This window comes from Castor canadensis, chromosome 1 (assembly GCF_047511655.1).
Source record: "Castor canadensis chromosome 1, mCasCan1.hap1v2, whole genome shotgun sequence".
NCBI lineage: Eukaryota > Metazoa > Chordata > Mammalia > Rodentia > Castoridae > Castor > Castor canadensis.
The window spans coordinates 188,860,957-188,883,451 of record NC_133386.1 but is presented as its reverse complement, the minus strand read 5'-3'; the positions used below and the strand labels follow the sequence as shown (position 1 = coordinate 188,883,451).

Genomic DNA, 22,495 nt, shown 5'->3' with positions numbered 1-22,495 from the left:
TTGGACCAGGCTTACTAAGGCTGTACATTTAGCACTTGGACTCCAGGCTCACCACAGTGCCAGGGCAACCCTTACAGGCTCAGAGAGCAGGCTGAAAACCCGATTCCAGGATAAGGCTGCAGGCTTAATCTTCAGCTCAGCAGCTGGGAGAGACCAGACCCAGATGACCAGGGCTCCAGACTACCCTCAACCTTAGGCTGGCTTCAGGCTTCAGAGTGGCTACGGTGCTCAGACAGAACTGTGGTCTCAAGCCTGTACCTGCCCAGTGCCAGACTGCTCCTTCTGATCGCACCAGAGGTCTAGCTCTGATAGCCCCATGCTCAAACAGACCCAGGGTCCAAGCCCTTTCCAGTAAATCCTAGCTCCGGACTACTTTCCACAGACACAGGCTTCAAGACCTCATCTAGAGCTCCGGTGCCAAGGAGCAAAGATTAAACCTATGAAAATTTTTTGCTACTATAGCTAAGAGTGTAAGTTAGGCCATTCAAATTGTGAATTCTCATAGTAGAAACATTCCACTCACTTTTTATATAACTTTTTTTCACTGACAAAACAAATACAAAACTTGGCTTCCATTTCCACGGTCTTAGGTTTCATCGGGATTGTTTTTGGCTTGTTTGTTTTACATTTTATTAATGTATACTAATTGTACAAGGCTGTTTCATTATGAAATTTTCATATATCAATACAATGTATTTTGATCTAATTCAACATCTCTATTACCCTTTCTCATTCCTCCTACATTCTTCAATCTTTTTTTTGCCTTTCTTTTTTTTTTTTTTTCAGTATGGGTGTTGAACTCGGGTCCTACACCTTGAGCCACTCCACCAGCCCCTTTTTGTGAAGGGTTTTTTCGAGACAGCGTCTCACGAACTATTTGCCTGGGCTGGTTTGGAACCGTGATCCTCCTGATCTCTGCCTCCTGAGTAGCCAGGATTATAGGCGTGAGCCATGGGTACCTGGGCCTCTTCAAACAATCTTAACAGGTTTCATTACTCTATTTTCATACATGTGTATAAAGCACTTCTACCATATCTACTTCCCCTTCACAGTCTCCTTTCACTCTCCCACTGGTCTCCACACCCAAGCAGTCCCGGCTTTACATTGCTGTCATTCATTTTTAAGATCTGTATTCCACATATGAGAGAAAACATGTGATGTTTGTACTTCTCAGTCTGGCTTATTTGGTTTAACTTGATGATCTCCAAAGATGTCCATTTTCCTGCAACCCATATTGTTTTATATTGTTTGCTCCGAATTTGTTTCAAGATAAAGCTCATGTTTGCAACTGTTAACAATGATTGAAAGTACACTATTGGTAAGGTTTAAAGATTATTAAAATTGATGTAACTATTTTTAAGGACCTGAGAGGAAATGAATTATCTTAAACTGCACGTTGGCAGAGATTTCCTTGGGGAAATGTCTCAGGCCACAGGAAAAAAAGAGAGAGGTTAGGGATTCTAATCTTTCAAGTAATCCACTTTAAATGCCACTTGGAAATTAACCAGACAACTTACATTAACATTTTCACCATTGAAATGACAAAGGGAATACAAGTATAGGTAAGAAAATAGAACCATTTTCAGCATAACCAACAATGATGGTTTATTCTCAAAAATTGGCAGAAAATACTTCCTTTCCTCAAGGAAAGCAGGAAAGTCCTACAACAAGGGCACACGTGGGCTGATTGATCATCTGGTAAGTAAAATTATAGTCAAACAATAGGATATAAATGTTACTATGAAACAAAATCTTCATCCACAAGTATACTACAAATTACCTTTATATATATAGAGTGTATACATATGTATCCGTGTGTGTATGTATATATATATAGATAGATAGATAGATAGATAGATAGAGATGTAGATAAACTGATTTTATAAATGCATTTTTTTCTTTCACATATTTGGAAATTTCTTTTCCATTAACTTTCCAAAGTTTAATTTTTGAAAAATGGAGAGAAAGGAGCACTGGTTTCTTGTTAGGATCAATAATACAAAATATTTAGAATGCTTAAAACTACAACTAGAGTATAGCAAACACTAATTACTAGTTAATATAATTATTTCTCTTTCAGTATATGTAAGTTCTCAATAGTAATCAATTTAATGTGAATGTTATTGGTGTTACTTTTTCTATTAATTTTTCAATGTACTTTTCTTTATTCTTCGTTTTATTATGTATTGGGTACCTAATGATTGCATAATGTTAAGAAAAAAAGGAAAATAAAAGAAAGATGAATTATATCCTATGATCTACAAAGTACCATACAATTTACCCCAAGCAGCCCATGATAATTAGTAATTGAAATACTCATATTGAAGAGAGAGGCAAACAGCATTAGGCAAATTCATTATCTTGTCCCAGATCAAGTGGCAGAACCTCCTGCATGAATCTGAAATTCATACGTGAACACCAAGGTGCTGTTGTTGCCGGTCTGAAGAACTACCTTGAAGAAATTAAATAATAATTAACACTTAGCTCTTCAAATTTAACTGTTAATAATGAGATTAATGTCAGTCTTTTAGGATGAAGGAAAGATTGCCACAGTTTTAAAGAGCCAAGGAAATCTTCCTAAAGGTGAAAGAGCAAGTGATGGGCTTTGAACATGAGTGTAATAAAAACTGATTTTTAGAGTTAATGTAGCATGGTAAATCAAATGATTTACATGTAGGTAGAGAGTTATTTTAACAGTGATGTAATATCTCCATTACCCTCAAGGAAGCAAGCATGGTGCTGTATTATGATATTTTACTATTAGGAAAGAGGAAGGACTCAGAGCAGGAGGGAGGATGCAAAATATTCTAACAGGTATTGTAAATTGCATTTCTGTATAAATGAGGCATGGAAAAGACAGATCATTATCCCACACATCCTTGAATTGTACTTTAAAATCAAATAATCAACCATTAACAGAACCTCTGGGGTTCTCGAAAGAATGGTATAATTCTTATATTTTAAGTATAGGAAATATTGGTCTGGTAGAGTGACTCAAGTGTTAGAATGCCTGCCTAGCAAGCATGAGGCCTTGACTTCAAACACCTGAACTGCCAAAAAGAAAGAAAGAAAGAAATAGGAAATAGAGGTGGAAGTAATACTGTATTCTCTGACATATAAAGTAACATAACACAAAGAACAGTAAAGTAATAGAAATAAATAGCAGTTGAATTATTTGCCCATTGTATTAGTATGGAATCTTGTTAACATGAGAATGAAAGGGGAAGGGAGAATGAGAAAGACAGATATTATCAAACTATCTTGCTTGCTAACTAATGGAAATTTTCTGATGCGGTGGGGGAGAAGTGTGGGTGCAATACTGATTTTCAAACTCAAGGTTCATGCTTGCTTATTGGCAGGTGATCTACTGCTTCAGCTATGCCCTCAGCACATTTTGCTCTGGTAATATTGGAGATAGTGTCTCACTTCTGGCCTAGGTAGGCATGAACCAAGATCTTCCTGTTTTAGGTTTCCTGCCATAGCTAAAATGACAGGCTCACATCACAGTGCCCTGCTAGTTGTTAAGATGGGGGTCTCATCAACTTCTTTGCTGGCCTGACTTTGAATCATCATCCTCCCAATTTCTGCCTCCCACATAGCTAGAAATACAGGCTTGAGCTACCAGCATCTGACCCTGAGTTTAATTTATAACATTTTTGTCCATGTATTTATATATACCAAGTATACTGCTAAGTATATAGCTCAAAGGAAGAGGGCTTGCCTGGCATATTTGAAGAATTATGTTCAGTCTCCAGCACCAAAAAACAAAACAAAACAAAACAAAAACTCATGTTATATTTTAGGGGCAGAATGAGAAAAATATTAGTTACCTAAGATACTTGCAATGGACCTAAGATATCCTTCTAACTACAAAAAAAAATTAATTGGAAGTGAATGTATCAATAACCTAAACTAAGATTATTTATAAACCGTAAAATGATTTTCAGATTATAGACTACTAAAAATGAATGAGGTATTCAGAAAAAAATTTCTTTGCACTGTTTACAGAATCATCATTATAAATAAAAGAAATAATTTAGCCATATTTAAAAAGAAGAGAAAACATGAAATAATACATGTAATCATTCATTTATCTGAAAAGTAATTAAAGTTGTACTTGTGCTAGGTGCCATTTATGGCTTTGGATGTTGGTGTACCTTCCCCTTGAAAGCAAGCATTCCTTTTGCAACTTCATGGGCTTAATAACTTCTATTTTTAATCTGTATAAATCAAAAGAATATCATAGTCACTTATATTTTATATGCTATCATGTTCTTCCTTTTTGCTTTCTACAATATTAATAAATATGCAATGCTTTTCCATCCAAGACCAGTACTTGAATGAGGGTGCAAACAATTTACTTAGCAAGACATAATGTTTCTTTTTAATCTTTCTTCTTATTATTGTTGTGCGGTGGTACATTGTGACATTTGTCAAAGTTCTTACAAAATATCATAGTTGAGTTCACCCCCTTCATCATTGTCTTTTGTCCTTCTTCCCCCCTTTCCTGGAATACTTTCAACAGTTCTCAGTTTTCAATTTTCATACATGTGTACATAATATGTCTACCAAATTTACCCTCCTACACCTTTTCCTTATCTCCCTCAGACAGGATCTGTTTTGCTTTCTGTTCTATAATATTGAAAAAAAAAAGACATTTTTGTTGTTCAAGATAGCTATCCAGGGTGTTGCATTTTGACACTTCCTTGTATATATGTATAATAACCTGAATTGGTTTATCCCCTCTATTTTTCTCTTTTAATACCTTAACACCTTTCTTATGGTGATTTCAAAAGGTTTTAAAAATCCATATTCAGTCTTGTATAGAAAGTGTATCATCCATATTCACCTTCTTAACTTTCTGCTTTTTCATTTCTTATCTCTTTAGTGACCTCCCCATAGTGTAACCTATTTCTCATAATGTGACTTGTATTTGTATTAGGACTATATTCCACATATGAGAGAAATTTGTATTAGAACTATATTCTACATTCAGAGAGCCTTTGGCTTACTTCGCTTAAGATAATGTTCTCCAATTCTATCCATTTACCTGCAAAAGATAAAATTTTGTTCTTTATGACTGAATAAAATCCAACATTTTCCTTTTTTAAATTTATCTTTAATTTTTACTATTTTTATGAAGAAAAATAAATATTTATTGGATATATTTTCTTTCAACAAAACTTTTTGCAACTAGACTCTTTATATTCGTTGTACACTGGAGGATTTATTATGACAATTCCAAATTGGCTTAAACTGTACATTGGTTAGATGGCCACCACCTTCACTTCCCCTCAACCTCTACCTCACCCCATTTAAAGCAATTACAAATAGTTGCTTTGTTCTATTTCATATATGAAGTCCATCAACCATATTCTCTCATCTTAATCTCCTTCGTTCACCCTTCCACCTCCTACAAGTACCTACCCACACTGTTCGTATTTTTCAGTCCTGTCTTTTGTTGTTTTTGTCTAAATCGATATTCATGGGAGCTTCTCCATGTGTCCCTGCTGAGAGTAGAGAAGGAGGGAAAGGAAAAGGGATAATAGAGCATCAGCAAGATCTTAATACATAATATCTACAAAGGTAGAGGATACAAGGATAGGTACTAAAAGCTGTGGAAAAATGCAGAAAGGGAGCTAAGGGTAAGGAAAAGTAATGGAAGGGGTTGAATGGACCACATTTTCTCTATCCATTCATGCATTGTGGAGCATCTTGGCTGTTTCCATAGTTTAATTATTGTGAATAATTCTGCAATAAGCATGGGTTTGCAGGTGTCTTTATTGTAATTTGATTTATATTCCTTTAGGTATGTCACCCTAAGAGTGGTATTGCTGGATCCCATGACACTTCTGTTTTTAGTTTATTAGGGTACCTCCTTACCACTTCCATAATGGTTAGATACAATGTATTGTTCTGTTTTCTTTCATATCTGGAACCTAGACCCAAAATATAAAATGATATGAAAGTAAAAGAGGGACTGCTTCAGAATACAAACCAGAAGGTGTTGGGAGGACCAAAGAGGAGTGTGATGCAGGGTGAATGAATATAATCACCTTATTCTATATGCATTATGCAAACACAACAATGAAGCCCGTTCAAATTGTAAAAAAATAGGGGGAGAGGTGGTAAGAAAGACTAACAGAGTGGAGCAGGTGAATTTAATCAAGCATATTACATATCTGTTAAGGGTATAAAATTACAAAACACCTTTATAAAGGATCAGGCAAGAGATTCTCTCTTGCAATCCAGCTATTTATGAGGCAGAGGTAGGAGGATCATGATTTGAGATAAGCTCAGAAAATATATAGAGAGAATAGAGCTCAAAAAACAGGACAGGCATGGTTGTGCATGTTTGCAAACCCTTCTCCATGAGAGGCAGAGGTAGGAGAATCATAGTCTGAAATCACACTTGGGCAAAAGCACAAAACCTATCTGAAAAATAACTAATACAAAAAGGCTTAGATATGGTCAAATTCTACAGCACTTCCTTAACAAGCTCAAGGCCCTGAGGTTGATCTACAGTAGTACCAAAACTAAAGCAAAAGCAACAAAAAACCAAAAACCCACTCTGTATAATTAATGGACATTAATGAATGTGTAAAATGAAATTTTCACAATAAAATCTAAAATTTCAAATACAGGTGTGATTCCTTCCTGTTTGCACAATTCCCTTCATTGTCCTCACTCTAGTGTCCCAACATAACAAATAGGCAGGGACCTAAAACATATTGTCCCTAAGGTCACCTATGTATCTCATATGTAATGTTCCTGAAAAACTTTGTTAATGACTTTAGCAAGTATGAGTATTAATGTTACTTCTTCTCACTGTAAAAACTAACCTAATTAGGATGATAAATTAAATGGTTTGCCTACTCCAAATGAGAATTACAAATAAACTACTTTATAATATATTAAGAGAGTTGCTTAAATTAATGAATTTATTTCTACAATAATCGTAATGACTAATAGCATGCTAAGTAAAACACTCATTATTACATGTCTGTTTTTTTTTTTCAGTCAAATCCATTGAGTCTTACCTGTATTGGGCCATGGAAAATACCAATAATGTCACAGAATTTATACTCTTGGGACTTTCTCAGAATAAGAAAATTAAATATCTATGCTTTCTACTATTCTTATTTTGTTACATAGCTATTTGGATGGGAAACACACTGATAATTATTTCTATCACATGTAGTCAGCTAATTGACCAACCCATGTATTTTTTACTTAATTACCTTGCTCTCTCAGACCTTTGCTACACCTCTACAGTGACACCCAAGCTAGTCAATGACTTGTTGATAGAAAAGAACATGATTACTTACATCAGATGCATGGTACAGCTTTTTGCCATGCACTTCTTTGGGGGAATTGAGATCTTGATCCTCACAGTGATGGCCTATGACCCCTATGTGGCCATCTGCAAGCCCCTGCACTACACCATCATCATGAGCAGGCAGAGGTGCAATGCCATGGCCACTGCTTGTTGTGCTGGGGCATTTCTGCATTCCTCTGTCCAGTTTCTCCTCACTATCAACCTACCCTTCTGTGGCCCCAATCAAATAAACCACTATTTCTGCGATGTGTACCCTTTGCTGAAACTGGCCTGCACTGACACGTACAGAGTTGGAATTCTTGTGGTTGCCAACTCGGGCATGATGGGGTTGGTGACCTTTGTGGTGTTGATGCTGTCTTACTTGTTGATATTCTACACAATCAGGGCTTACCCAGCACAGAGCCGCAGTAAAGCTCTTTCCACTTGCAGTTCCCACATAACAGTTGTGGTTTTTCTTTTCGTGTCTGTCCTCTTCATTTACATTAGGCCAGCCACCACTCTTCCAGAAGACAAAGTGTTTGCTCTTTTCTACACCATTATTGCTCCCGTGTTCAACCCTCTGATCTACACACTGAGAGACATGGAAATGAAGAAATCTCTGAGAAAAGTTTGGTGCCAGCAACCATTTTTGACTGGAAAGCAAGTTATACGAAACGGACAGACCTTCATTCTCATCACTCAGGGCATTCGAGTGGAACTTTCTTCCTTATTAGTTTATGATAGTAATTGCTTTCCCATAATAAATAATCACAGAAACTGTTGTCAGTTTGTTAATAATGCAATTTTCTTTGAGCAACCATATTCCATTTTTGTTGATCTGCAACTGTTATCTGTATCTTTCTTCAACATTTTGAGTCATGATTTCCTTCTTTGGCCACAGTCACAATTTGTTGAGTATTTTCCTCCCTTTATACTAGTCCAATCATTGTTAATTAGAGCTCACAATTACTTTTTTCTCCTCTGCTCAAGACATTGCATATTTATTCTGCAAATATAAACAGAAAAATGTATTTGAGTATGGTCTAAACAATAAAAACATTATATGTAAAAATGATGAAGAAATGGGAAGATTTTTTAAAATTTTAATGAGATCATTTTAACAATCAAAAAATTAATAATAACAGAAATATGTGCGATAAAACTGCCTTTATATATTAATTACAATGTTTCATTGGCAATAGATAGGGCACCCATATAATTTATACTCTAAAATAAGACAAACAAGTGTAAATTACAGTGGAACAATATACATAAAATAAGCTCATATCTGCAGAGCAGACTTTCTTGATCCTAGAAAAGCATATGGAAAATAAGGGAATCTTAGTGAAAAGGATAGTGACTGGGATGTTGTTCAAACTCTACTTACTACTTACTATCATACATACAGAGCAGAGATGATCAATTTAAGACATCAAACTAGATAAGATAAAAATGGGTTCTCTGAAATTTTACATGTGTAGAATAGATGCTTAATGTATGGGTTTGTATATGAGACAGAGGAATTGATTAACTGAACTTCAGCATACACATATTGGGGTCATCCTATATTACACATAGGAATAAAGTAGCAAAACAGAGAAAAACTGAACAGAATAAAGTTCTGCTTTATATTGGATACTCATTCGATTTTGTTTTTTCATTGTGTTATCAACGATATACCATTTCTATCATCATAGAGTATGGGTTACACAATGTTTGCTATGTTATCTTTTTCTTTTGTTCTCTCCTCCATTCCCCCAAACATTTATTCCATCAAGTTTCATTCTATTGGCAACCTGGTCTCAATCTTGATCTCACTGGTCACCAATTTTATTGATATTTGTACTCTAGGCATGAAGGTTTCCCTGGAAATTTATGCACTTATGACCACAACGTACAAATGTGTTGCTTTGTTCTCTTCTTATCCTACTATGTTGCTCTTTTGCTGGGAAACATTCTCATCCGTTAAATGCAGCCTTTTTTTCACCAACCAATGTACTATTTCCTTAGCCACTTGTCCTTTATGGATATGTGCTTTACCTCCTGTGTGACACCCAAGTTCATTGGAGATTTACTAGAAGTAAGGAAAACCATTTCCTATGGCAGCTGCTTGCCTCAGGTCTTTGCCACCATACACCTCTTTGGCATTATTGAAGTGTTTATCCTTACAGTCATGCCTTTGATCACTATGTAGCCATCTGCAACCTCTGCAGTACATGGTTATCATGAGTAGGGCAAAATGCAATCTCTTAATTTTAGTTGTTTGGGTGGTGGGGCTGCCCATTCCTTTCCTCAATTTTCAATTGCAATCACGTTACCCTTTTGTGGACCTAGTGAAATTGATCACACTTCTGTGATATTTTTCCTTTGCTGAAGGGTGCCTGTACTGATACTTCCATCAAAGGTGTCCTTGTGCATGCCAATAGTCACGCTAGTGACATTTGTGGTTTTATTTGTTTCTTATGTCATTATTTTATTCACTTTAAGAAATCACTCAGCCGAAGGAAGATGAAAAGCCCTCTCTACCTATGGGTCTCATATCACTGTGATTGTTTTAGTTTTTGGACCTGCAATCTTTTCCTACCTCAGACCTCCTACCACGTTCCCTGAAGATAAAGTTTTTGCCCTATTGTACACAATCATTGCTCCTAATCAATATCATTTTATGAATGGAAAAATTGTCATTAGAAATTTTAAAGCAACTTATAATCGACATCCTAATTCTCTTGTACAAAAATATGTTGGAAATTTAATTTTGTAGGCTTTAACAAAATACTCCTTTAACCATACAACAAATGAAACAAAAAAATGCTCAAAGTGGAGACAGTTGTTTTCAACGTTATTGATGTTTTCTCTCCTTATCAGCAAATGTCACATGGACTGAAATGAGTGGTGGAAGAAGAGTAGTATTTTTTTTAAGTAAAAAACTAGAATTTCTACTTTTACCTTATGTTTATTGTCTTAATTTGACCAATTTGATTGATCTTTGTGATTTTTTGATTTTCAGTTTTTAACTAGCACTTTCAGTACAAGAATATTTATAATACAGGAAGTAGAAAGGTTAAAATAATATGCTCATGAATGACAGGTCTATTGCAATACAATTGTTTCTATTATTATTTATGTGGTGGTAGGCATACACAGTGCTTTGACCATCTCTATATTCCTCAATAAGTAATTCAATATTAGGAACAAATTTTATATGTTTTATCTCTTAAAATGTTAAATTCCTGATTGATCCAAAAAAGCATCTGAAGTAAAAAGATAAGAACTTTTAATTAGTTTTAAATAGTTGATGGTTTCTGGTACTCTGCCCTACAAAAAGTGTTTTTAAACAAATGATCAGTTTACTATCCACTGAATTCTACAAAAGAAGCTATATACCTTTGGGATGGAAGGAGAGTTTAAAATACTCAAGTCAAAAAAATGATACAGCATATAAATATGATAAAGGACAAAATAATTTGTTCTTCTCACTATGTGCAGAAAAAGCATTTGACAATATACAACATCATTTTCCGATAAAAGCACTCAATCTCAATGTATTATATACAGGTGGACATACCACAACAAGAAAGGAAGAAGTGAAGTATCTGTGCTTTGAGATTGCATGAGTTTATATAGATATATATAGATATAGACATAGATATGTAAACCTAAGGATTTCATTAAAAACTGAACTGAAAAACAAATTCAATAACGTAACAGGACACGAAATTAATGCGTAAAAACTACAGCTTCTTTGTATATAAGCAATGAATTTAGAGGAAGGAAATCAAGATAGAAATCCAACTTACCCAATCTGATATACACATATATATTTTAATATATAATTTGAAACAGAAACTTCATTGTATGCTTGTTTCATATCTCCCAATGAAATAAAATAAACTTGGTCAAAAAAAAGTACATGAAGAATCTTAATGACATGATTTTATTCCACTTAAAATTATATTAACATTATACAAGAACTTACCTATGAATAGTAGTACAGCAACTCCCCCTTATCCATGAGGTATACATTCCAAGAACCCTAGTAGATGCCTGAAATCTCAGATAGCAACAAACCCTATATGTAGTGATTTTCCCATAAATACATACACAAATTTGATGTCTTTTACATCTTAACAAAGCACTTACCACACACTGTGGCCTCATCTTTTGAGGTTGAAATCTGGCTACAAAGTTATCAAAAATTTATTTTTTTCTATTTCACAATTCCACAGAAGAGTCATTGTTCTCATAGATTTTAGTGACCCCAGTTAATGATTCTTTTCCACTCTTCATTAAATGGAGAACTTTCATCTTTTTAGTTAATAGAATATGGGGTTTTTGCACTGCTCAATTTATATTGTGACATCATAATCAAATAAATTACTACATGTGTGGTGTGAAGCCTCCATTAAAACTCATCTGTAATTGATCCAATCTGTGACTCTTTGAGTGCTGACAAACTCAGAGATGTTGCTGTTGGAATTCTTCTTGGTTTCCAACCTCTTATATAATTTAATTGTATAACCTATGGACAAGATTCTTTACAGGGCAGTGCAAAGATTTCTCAGTCTGTAGTTTTTAAATGATCATTTTAGTATTTTTTGTGCTCTGGATCAATGCCCATATTTTATACTCAAATTGTTACTAATACTGAGAAAAGTGGAGATGAAAATTGTCAGGCAGAAGGTGTGGTCTCAAGAGGCACATTTAGAATTAAACTTAATGTGGGGAAAATGACTGTGCTTTCCAGGATAGTTATTTCAGGTGTTACAGGAAGAATATAAGACTTCTTTGGCAAGTTGAACTGAAGAACTTTGCCACAGATGAATGTTATGGTTCCTTAGAATCCAATCTGTAATATAAAAAAAAAAAACTCAACTAGTTCCAACTCAGACCATGTGGATTTGAAGGATGCAAGATCTGGTTTGTGAAGGCACACTTCTGATCATATCACTCCCTCCCAGCTTAAATAAAACTCTATTTTTCTTAGGCAAATGTCTATTTTTCTCATTTGTTAATCAGAAATCTTCCAAAATTTGTCCAAGTTTCACTTTCTACTATCAGAATTCAGTACACTGGAAGAAATAGTGATGTTATATCTTTGGACTCAGCAAAAGCTGGGTGACATACCAATCTTGACAGTTTTTCACTGTCTTAGTAATTTGCAATAATTATATGAACCTCAATTAAATTATTGATGAAATTAGGTAATATTATATTTTGTAAAGATATAGATCACGTTGAACAATGCATGTAAATTTTAATGTGGCATATTGCATAACCTAAACTGTGTCAGATATATTTTTTCTCTTTACCACACTTCTTTTTGTCTTTCCATATGCTTAGATGCTTTTGGATAGCCACACTGGTCTTTTTTACATTCTTCAACATTTCCAAAACACCTCAATTCTATTGCTGTTTTTCTAGTACATTAAATGTAATATCCATAGCCATAAAGGAAGTGCAAATCAAAACTACACTAAGTTTCTGTCTCACCACATTCACAATGGCTATCATCAAGAAAACAAACAACATCAGGTGGTGGTCAGGATGTAGAGGAAAAAGTAATCCTTATACACTGTGTATGAGAATATAAACTAGTAAAAGTACTATGGAAATCAGTGCAAAAATTCCTCCAAAAGCTAAAAGTAAAACAACCATATTATCCAGGTCTACCATTCATGACCATAAATCTAAAGGATTGTAGGTCAGCATAAAACTGAGGTATCTGTGTTTATAATGCCCTACTCGCAATACTCAAACTATGGGATCAGCTCAGATGTCCATCAAGTGAAAAATAACTAAGGACAATGGAGATTAGATAGATACACAGACAGACAATGGAGATTATTGAGTTACAAAGAAGAATAAAATTATGTCATTTTCAGGAAAATTAACAGAACTGGAGATTTTCATGCTTAGTGAAATAATTCAGATTCAGAAAGACAAATATCTCAACTTCTTTTTCATATGCAAAAATTAGATGTTAAAAAGCTGAACAACAGGAGTGTAAAATTGGGGCTGTTGGGTGATAGGAATTGGAGTGATGGGTGATGGGAGTGGGTGAAAGCAGAGAGCAAAGGGTGTGTATACAATCAATTTATTTTATACATAGGTATGACAATAGAATTGTGAAACTTGTTAAAATCATTTTAAAAAGGGGGAAAAAGATGAGAAAGAGTAAGAGGGGGTGAATTTAATAAAAAATATTATTAGTATGTGGAGAAATATTGAAATAAATTCCCTTTGTATAATTACATAAAATAATAATAAAAAGAAAGAAATGGACCGTATATACATATGTATACCTTCTAACAAATTAGCAATGATTTTGGAATCTTGTTATTCAAATAATTTTTATATAACAAGTTACAGATACCTTCCACAAAAATGATAAATGGAACTAAAACTTTTGCAGCAAAACAAGTTATATAAATAAGGATAAATTCAGAGTTGAAGATGTAAATGTAGCCATATATAAATCCCTGAGTAGTATCCTAGTCTGTGTTGGATACAGATATATCTAACTCTCTCTTTCTATGGTTTGATGAAAGGTAAAATTAAATAAGATTTTGTAAGCAGTGGTGTATATAGAAGTGAACACCAACAAAACACTGGGTTTTGGTATATTTAAATGCTGGAATAATTCATATGCTATCAATCCCTGGGAGCAAGTGTCAAACTTTGAAACATACATCTCCCTCTTATATTTCTTACTATCTCTTTAAACCACTTAATTACATTCCAAAAGCTTCAATATTCCTATCTGCATAATGGAAAATATTGCTTAAGTCAATATATACATAATGTTTGTTAAAAATATGGCCATAAACCATTAATAATCTCTCAATAAATTCTGGTTTCATTATATTTTCCTATAGGCTTTTGTTCAAACCAGATTATGCTATAAAATTTAATTTCTGAATCTTTGAATGCTGTATTTATGTCTAAATCTATGCAGTTGTATACAACGGAGAAGCAGAAAATAACTGGCTGTTGGTGTGTGAAGACGAAAAGGAAGCTAAACCACCTGTGAATGTCTATATCTATATATAGGTTGATAAAGAAATAAATAGATGATACAGAGATAGGGTGATTTGGGTAAGACTAGCATTTGAACTCAGGGCTTGGGCTTGCAAGCAAGGGGGTCTACTGTTTCAGCTACACCTTTAGCCCATTTTGCTCTGGTTATTTTGGAGATGATATCTGGGGGACCATTTTCCCTGGATGCCCTAGGTCCACATCATCCCAATCTCAGATTCCCAAGTAGTTAGTATTTCAGATGTAAGCTATTAGCAATGGCTCACTTGTGAATGTTAAGTAAATACAAAAAAAACCCAGAATGATAAACAGAATAAAAGCTTTGCTATATTTTCATGGTTGCATTCCTCTGATTGTTCTTATCTAAAAATTGTTTGATATATTTTCTTCTTCCATGAACAGTACGTATACAAAATGAGGTTCTTTATTCTGTTTTTCCTTCTGTGCTGATGCTCATTTCACAGCTATCTGTTCTATCTATGCTCTGCTCTGGTATCAAGAAACTGGAAGGCACTGTTTGTATTAATCTACATAGTGGCAAAAAGATAATATATAATAAATATCTTCCTTTGGTTTTCTTGGTCATTCATCGTCTCAGATTGGATGAACTCTTGTCTAGTACTATTGAAGACTGCATTATCCCCCTTCTGATCTTCAGAAAGCTGAAAAGGCACAAGGCAGGCAGCTTTCCAAATTGCTCAATTTGGCTTTGGCATTTTGGCGCCTGAGGGAAAATAGTGCCTGAGGCAGTCACCCTAAAAGTGGAATGCAAATTCTCAGAGATACCAGGGACATTGCCACCATCAGAGTCTTGGTAGCATTTGGTCAGGATCTATTTAGAAATGCCTGTGAGAATATAACTTAGAGCTCTCAAATACGTATTTATTATTGCATTGACACTTAAGTTAGTTTATATTCTGGTCTTCCTAGATCAGTTCCTGTAGTCACTGGCAAAAGTAGATAACTCTTGGTGTACAAAATACCAGTTAATTTTTTAAGGAATTTTTATTCTTATTCTGAGCTCATGTGAAAATGTCAAATAGCTATTCAAAACACTCATGTGTTTTTCTGATATGTTTACCCCTTACATTGTCAATGGCTTATACTTTACTTCCATTGCAATCTGTAGAATGTTTGACATGTGGAGATGGTCAAAATACTTTGAGAACCAGTGTGGGTGTTTTTGAATGTGTGATTTGTAACTCTGCAGTTTATTTAAAGTTTCCATGCAGGAAACTTGGTGAGGCAAGTATCTGAGAGAAAAATACTTCTTAATGCAGCTTCAGTATGACATGGTCTTTACTCAGACCTGCAGGTGAGAAACCTGGGTTTGTGTAGGTTCTCACCAACTATGTGCTCAGTAAGTTATGTTCTGTTTATTTTCCCTCTGCATCATTTCATTCAAAACACATTCCTTGTAGCATATGGCCATTTTGTTACTATAAATTGTTTTAGGATTTAATTTATTTCAGTGCATGATTTTATGCAGGATTTCACTTAAGAACAGTAGCATTAGAGACATTTTTAAGTTAGTGATGATTTTCATTGTGTCCTGCTGTGAGGCTTGTGTGCATTTCTCCATATTCCCATCAAGAAACAGCTCAGCTTCTGCTGGAATATCTACACAATGAATAATTTCTTGTTTCTTAAAGTGCTGGCCATCTCGTAATAGACTAGTTTCATCTGAACTAAGGTAAGATCACATCATGTCACATTCTGATATATAAAGAAAATTTAAATTTATGGTCGATGCCATTTTAAATATAATAGTATCGACTATGTATGCAGCACAATTCCATGGGTATGCAGAATTTTTATTCAATATTAACAAAGGGATAAAGTAGTCATTTGTACACCTCAAACAATTCCACCAGCTTTTTCTGTGTTCAAGATAGGGTCTCGCAAACTTTTCCCAGGCTGCCTTCTAGCCTCAATCCTTCTGATCTCTGCCTCCTGAGTAGCTATAATTGCAGGCATGAGACACTAGTGCCCAGTTTGGCTATATCTTTTAAAGGGCAAGTAAGTAAAAAGCAAACAAACAAAATAGAGACTAATTTTAAGAAATGCCCTTAAAATAAACAATCTATTAGTAGAGATTTAATTTCATTTACTGACAGAATGTCAAAATTGAAATTTACCTGATCACATTCATGAAAATGATGTTATGGTAACTTTTATTTATGTCTGTCTTCATTGGATTGAGTTATACAGTACATGACAGTTTCATTAGTTGTTAAACTACTCAAAGAACAAAACATATAAGGAGAATGACTGTGTTGTAGTAATGTATGAAAATAGGTATTTCACATGATCAGTGCTCATTGCATTTTCAAATTAGCGAATGCTCTCTTCATGTTACAGATAAGGAATTGGTGCCTAGAAAGCTTAAGGACTAGGTCAGGAATCACATCAGGTCAGTCTATTTCTTCAAAGTTTCTAACCTTCTGTTACCACTGTTCCAACCAGTGCTTTCAGGAGTTGCCTAATATTACTAATTCCACCATCATGATTTTATTTTTCTTTAGAATTTTGTTTACTATTACCATCATCAAGAAAATATTATTCTTATTTTTATAATTCTTGAATTCTGTTTTTCCTTTTGAATTGATGCTAGTAGAAAAAATACACCACTTAAAATGTTTTCAAAAAGTTTTCATGTCATAGGAAAATAAAGCCTTCATTGCTTTTTAATTATACAAATTATTGCAATTTTTAAAATGAATTTTCAGAATAAATATTTTAAATCATTACAAGTAAAATGGGGTAACATACATGACTAATTAAAATTTAAAAATTTGTGCAAAATACATGTATAAATTGAGAGATAGTAAATAAGAAATAGAAACTTTTCCATACATCAAGAAAAATTAAGATTATGATTTTACATGTTAATTTAAATATGTAATAATTTATATTATGATGATCAGATTTCCAATTTTTCACTTAAATTTAAGTTTTATTTCTTTCAGACCTTTATTTGTATAAATATATACCCAAGTTCATTGCATGGAAAACCAGTGAAACATCTCTGAATTCATTCTTCTAGGACTTTCTGATGACAAGGACGTGAAAAGATTTTGCTTTGTGCTCTTATCATTCTGTTTTGTTGCTTTGTTGATAGGAAATATTCTGATTCTTATTTCAATTCTGCACAGCAATCTTTTTCACCAACCAATGTACTATTTCCTTTGCCACTTGTCCTTTATGGACATCTGCTAAACCTCTACTGTTACACTCAAATTGATTGGCAGCATGGTGGAGGAAATCAAAACCATTTCCTATGGTTATTGCATGTTACAGGTCTTTACCATGCACTTCTTTGGTGGCGTTGAGATCTTCATCATCACCGCCATGGCCTATGATCGCTGTGTAGCCATTTGCAAGCCTCTCCACTACTTGGTTATCATGAACAGGACAAAATGCAATCTCCTAGTTTTAGCTGCTTGGGTTGGTGGGGCTGCCCATTCCTTTCCTCAATTATGTATGATAATCTGGTTGCCCTTCTGTGGCCCGAAGGAAATTGATCACTACTTTTGTGATATTTTTCCTTTGCTAAAAATTGCCTGTACTGATACCTACCTCAGTGGTGTCCTTGTAGTTGCCAGTTCAGGAATTGTCTCATTAGTGACCTTTATCATTTTATTTATATCCTATGTCATTATATTATTCACTTTAAGAAATCAGTCAGCTGAAGGAAGACGAAAAGCCCTGTCCACCTGTGGGTCTCATATCACTGTGGTGGTCTTATTCTTTGGTCCTTCAATCTGTTCTTACCTTAGACCCCCTACAAATTTCCCTGAGGATAAAGTGATTGCCCTATTTTACACCATCATTGCTCCTATGTTCAATCCCTTAATCTATACACTGAGAAATACAGAGATGAAAAATACCATGAGAAAAGATTGGTGTCAAGGTTTATTCTCAATGGAAGCATATAATTAACCTGAAGAAGTTTACTAGGTATGCAGTTCAAAAGGGAAAAGACTAGATATGAGTTAAATAGAAACTATGTCATATATCTAATATATTTTAGTGTTTTTAATGAAAGAATAAATATAATAGGACTTACAAATTTATAGAAGAGAGTAATCAAAAATTAATGCAGACTGAACAAAAAAGTTGGAATGTCAATTTTGTAGAATATTGAAATGGTGCAACTAGTATTAAATGAATAGAATAAATCCAAACCAAATCAAGATGGTATTTTGAGCAGTAATACAAACAGTGTAAGTATTTTAATGTTAATTTTATTAAAAATTTTGGACTTTCAAAGCTGACTACAAAATTGTACATTTTTTCAAGTAGATATGAATTTGAAATTTATAAATGAAATTCTATTTTGAAATTTTGATAGGATACTCACAAATACATAACTTGGTTTTTTCAAAAATCAGTTGTGGAAAAAAAGAAATCAGTACAGTAGAACATGCTACTCCTGATTTCCCACTAAAAGAATGTAAATAACTAGATTTAAAAAAATGATGGTCAATAACTGAGTGATGAAAGTAAATCTCTGAATTCTGCTCAGCATCCTAAATTTAAGATCATTTAACACAAAACCTATGGAACTGAATTATAAAGTGTAAGTGTTATTGCACTCCAATGTGCATAATGGTGATAGGTAAATGGCTAGTCAATGTATCTGATCCAAAGACATTCCTTGCTACCATGAGAAAGTACCAAAGGCAAAATAAAATTTTATAGCGAAAAAGAAAGAGACCTAAAATCAAATTACATTGTGATTGCATGACACTTAAGATATCCTTCTAATAACCCCAAATTGGAAGCAAAAATGATGTCTGTTGTCAGTTGACTGGACATAGAATTAAAAAGAAAACATTGAGATATATATATATATATATATATATAGGCAATGGATTATTATTTAATGCTAACAGACAATCAGATTCCAAGACATGAAAAGATGTGGAAAAACTTAAATAAATACTACATCATGAAAGAAAGCATCTGAAAGGGCCATGTATGTGTGCAGTAGATTACATATTTAAAATCTCTGTACCAACACTAACTTTGATGTAAACTGAAATTGCTCAAAAAATAAAATTCATCAGTTTAAAAATCATATAGCAAATGATGACTAAGGAAATCATTCCATTGCTATAAAAGAAGATAATTAGAGGGATTTTCTATTAAAACCAGAAAAAAAACCTCAAATCAGAGTTTTTTTGCATGCTAGAGTACATAAAAATGATTTTCTTGGACTTAGAGGTGTGGCTGAAATTGTACATAGCAACTTCATAGCAAGTGTGAGGGTAATCAACCAATAAGATGTAAATGTTACTATGAAACAGAAGAAGTAAAATCTACACAAATATACTATGTTACCCTTATATATATATGCATATAAATAAATAAATATTTATATATGCACATGTATATGTATATATAAATATATATACATATATGTGTATATATAAATATATACACATATATGTGTATAATATATACTTATTTTATGAATATTTGGAAACTTTTTATGTACCAAATTTCTAATGTTTAGTTTTTGAAAAATGTAGAGAAAATGTCACTGGGTCCTATTTCAGATCAATGATATAAAATATTTAAAATGTTAGAGGTGTACCTAGAACATAGCAAACACTAAGTATTAGGTATTATAATTCTTTTTCTTTTCGGTATGTGTAATGTCTCAATAGTAACCAATTTAATATGAATGCTATTAATGTAATTTTTTTTCTGACTTTTCAGTGTACTTTTCTTTGTTCTTCATTTTATTATATATTGTGTACCTACCAATTGCATAATATTAAGAGGAAAACAAAAACCAAAGGAAAAAGAATTGGTGCTGATGATCTACTAATTACCACAGAATTTACCCTGTGCAGTCACTGATAATTAATAATTGAAATACTCATATTGAAAAGAGAGGAAAGCAGCATTAGGCAATTCATTATCATGTCCCAGATCAAATGGTAAGACCTCCTCTCTGAATCTGAAATTCATACATGAACACCAAGGTGCTGCTGTTGCCTGTCTGAAGAAATACCTTGAAGAAATTAAATAAGAATTAAAAATTTTGCTCTTCAAATTTAAATGTTAATGATGAGATTAATGTCAGTGTTTTAGGGAGGTTGAAGAAGATAAAGATCTCCACAATTTTAAAAAGCCAAGGAAAGTTTCCTAAAGGTGAAAGAGTAAATGATGGATTTTGAGCATGAGTGTAATGAAAGATGATTTTTGGAGTTAATACAGCATGGGAAAGCATATGATTTACAAGCAGGCAGAGAGCTATTTTAATTTTAATAAAGATTCAATATTTCTATCACACTAAGGAAGCAAGCCTGGGTGAGGTGTTAGGATATTTGACTCAGGACAGGAGGCAGGATGGAAAACATCTTAGAGATAACATAAATTCCATTTCTGTGTAAATGAGGCATGGGAAAAATAGACCAGTACACACACCCATCTTTGAATTACACTTTAAAATCAAGTAACCAACCATTAGCGGAACCTCTGGAGTTCTTAAAGAAAATCCTGCAATTCGTACATTTTAAGAATAGGAAATATTGGGCTCTTGGCATGACTTTACAAAGTACCTGCCTAGCAAGCATGAGGTCTTGAGTTCAAACTCCAGGACTGCTAAAAAAAAAAAAGAACAGAACATGTAAAGATGGGAGTAGAACTGCATTCCATGACATATAAATTAATATAACAAAGTATACAAAGAACACTGAAGTAATAGAAACAAAGAAAAGAGTAATTGAATTATTTGCCAGTTGAGTAGGTATAGAATCTTGCTTTCATGAAAATGAAAGAAAATGGTAGAAAGTGGGAGAGAAATATATGTTCAAACTACTTTGGCTGCTAAGTAATGGAACTTTTTCAAGCATTTTTTTTTTTTTTTTTCCTGGAGGAAATAGTGATTTTCAATCTCAGGTCTTCATGCTTGCTTGGCAGGTGCTCCAATTTTTGAACTATGCCCTCAGCACCTTCTGACTGGTTATTTTGGAAATCATGTCTCAGTTTTTGCCAACATAAGCCTGGACCAGGGCCCTTTTCTTTTAGGTTTTTCACCATGGGTAGAATGACATTAACCCCCACAGTAGCCAGCCAGTGGTTAAGATGGAGTCTCGCCACCATTTTGCCTGGACTGGCCTTTGAATCATCATCCTCCCAATTTCCACATACCAAGTAACTTGAGCTACCAGCATCTGACCCTGGGTGTGCTTTATAATATGTTCATCCTTGTAAATATGTATGTGTACTAAGTATAGCTAAGTATGTACCTCAGAGGAATAGTGCTTTCCTGGCATATTTGAAGGGTTGTGTTCAATTGCCAGCACCAAAAAAAGAGAGAAAATATCATGTTATACTTTAGGGGCTGTATGAGAAAAATGTTATTTTCCTAAGACACTTACAATGGACCCAAGGTATGTTCCTAACCATAAATAAAAGATTATCAAACTAATTGAAAGTGAATGTATTAATAATCTAAACTAAGATTATTTATAAACACAACTCAAAATGCTTTTCAGACTATAGATTACTTAAAAAATGTGGTATTCTGAACAAAGTATTCCTTTACAATATTTAGCATCATCATTATACCAAAATGAATTACTTAGTCACATTTAAAAAGAAGAGAAAATAATGAAATAATTTATGAACACATGTTGTCATTCATTTATCTAAGAGTAGTTGGAGTTGTAATTGTGTTAGGTGCCATTTATGACTTTAGATCTTGGTATATCTTCCTCTTGAAACCATCATTCCTTTCTCAACTTCATGTGCTTAATGACTTATATTTTTAATCTAAATCAAAAGAATATCATAACCACTTATGTTTTATATGCTATTATGCTGTTTCTTTTTACTTCTACAATATCAATAAATATGTAGTGCTTTTCAACCCAAGACCAGTACTTGTATGAGGGTGCAAAAAATTTACTTATCAAGATACAATGTTTCTTCTTAATCACTTTTTATTATTGTTTTACTGTGGATAGATTGTGATATTCATCAAAGTTCTTACAAGATATCATATTTGATGTCACCCCCTCCAATCATTCTCCTTTGTCCCCTTTTCTCATTTCCTGGAACAGTTTCAACAGGTCTCATTTTTCAATTTTCATACATGTGCAAACAATATTTCTACCACATTTG

The 22,495-nt window shown here is 33.7% G+C and overlaps 1 protein-coding gene and 2 pseudogenes across 1 annotated transcript; all 3 read left to right on the top strand.

Moving 5' to 3' along the window:
* The first annotated feature begins 7,052 nt into the window (after positions 1 to 7,052).
* Positions 7,053 to 8,804, top strand: LOC109677165 (olfactory receptor 4P4-like). The gene is made up of 2 exons (XM_020153298.2): positions 7,053 to 8,061; positions 8,800 to 8,804. The coding sequence occupies exons 1-2, from the start codon at positions 7,053 to 7,055 to the stop codon at positions 8,802 to 8,804; spliced, it is 1,014 nt and encodes a 337-aa protein (XP_020008887.2).
* A 483-nt stretch (positions 8,805 to 9,287) lies between these two features.
* On the top strand, positions 9,288 to 10,079 carry LOC109677164 (olfactory receptor 4P4-like; annotated as a pseudogene).
* Positions 10,080 to 17,359: 7,280 nt separating this feature from the next.
* LOC109677173 (olfactory receptor 4P4-like) lies at positions 17,360 to 18,295 on the top strand (annotated as a pseudogene).
* Positions 18,296 to 22,495: the final 4,200 nt, after the last annotated feature.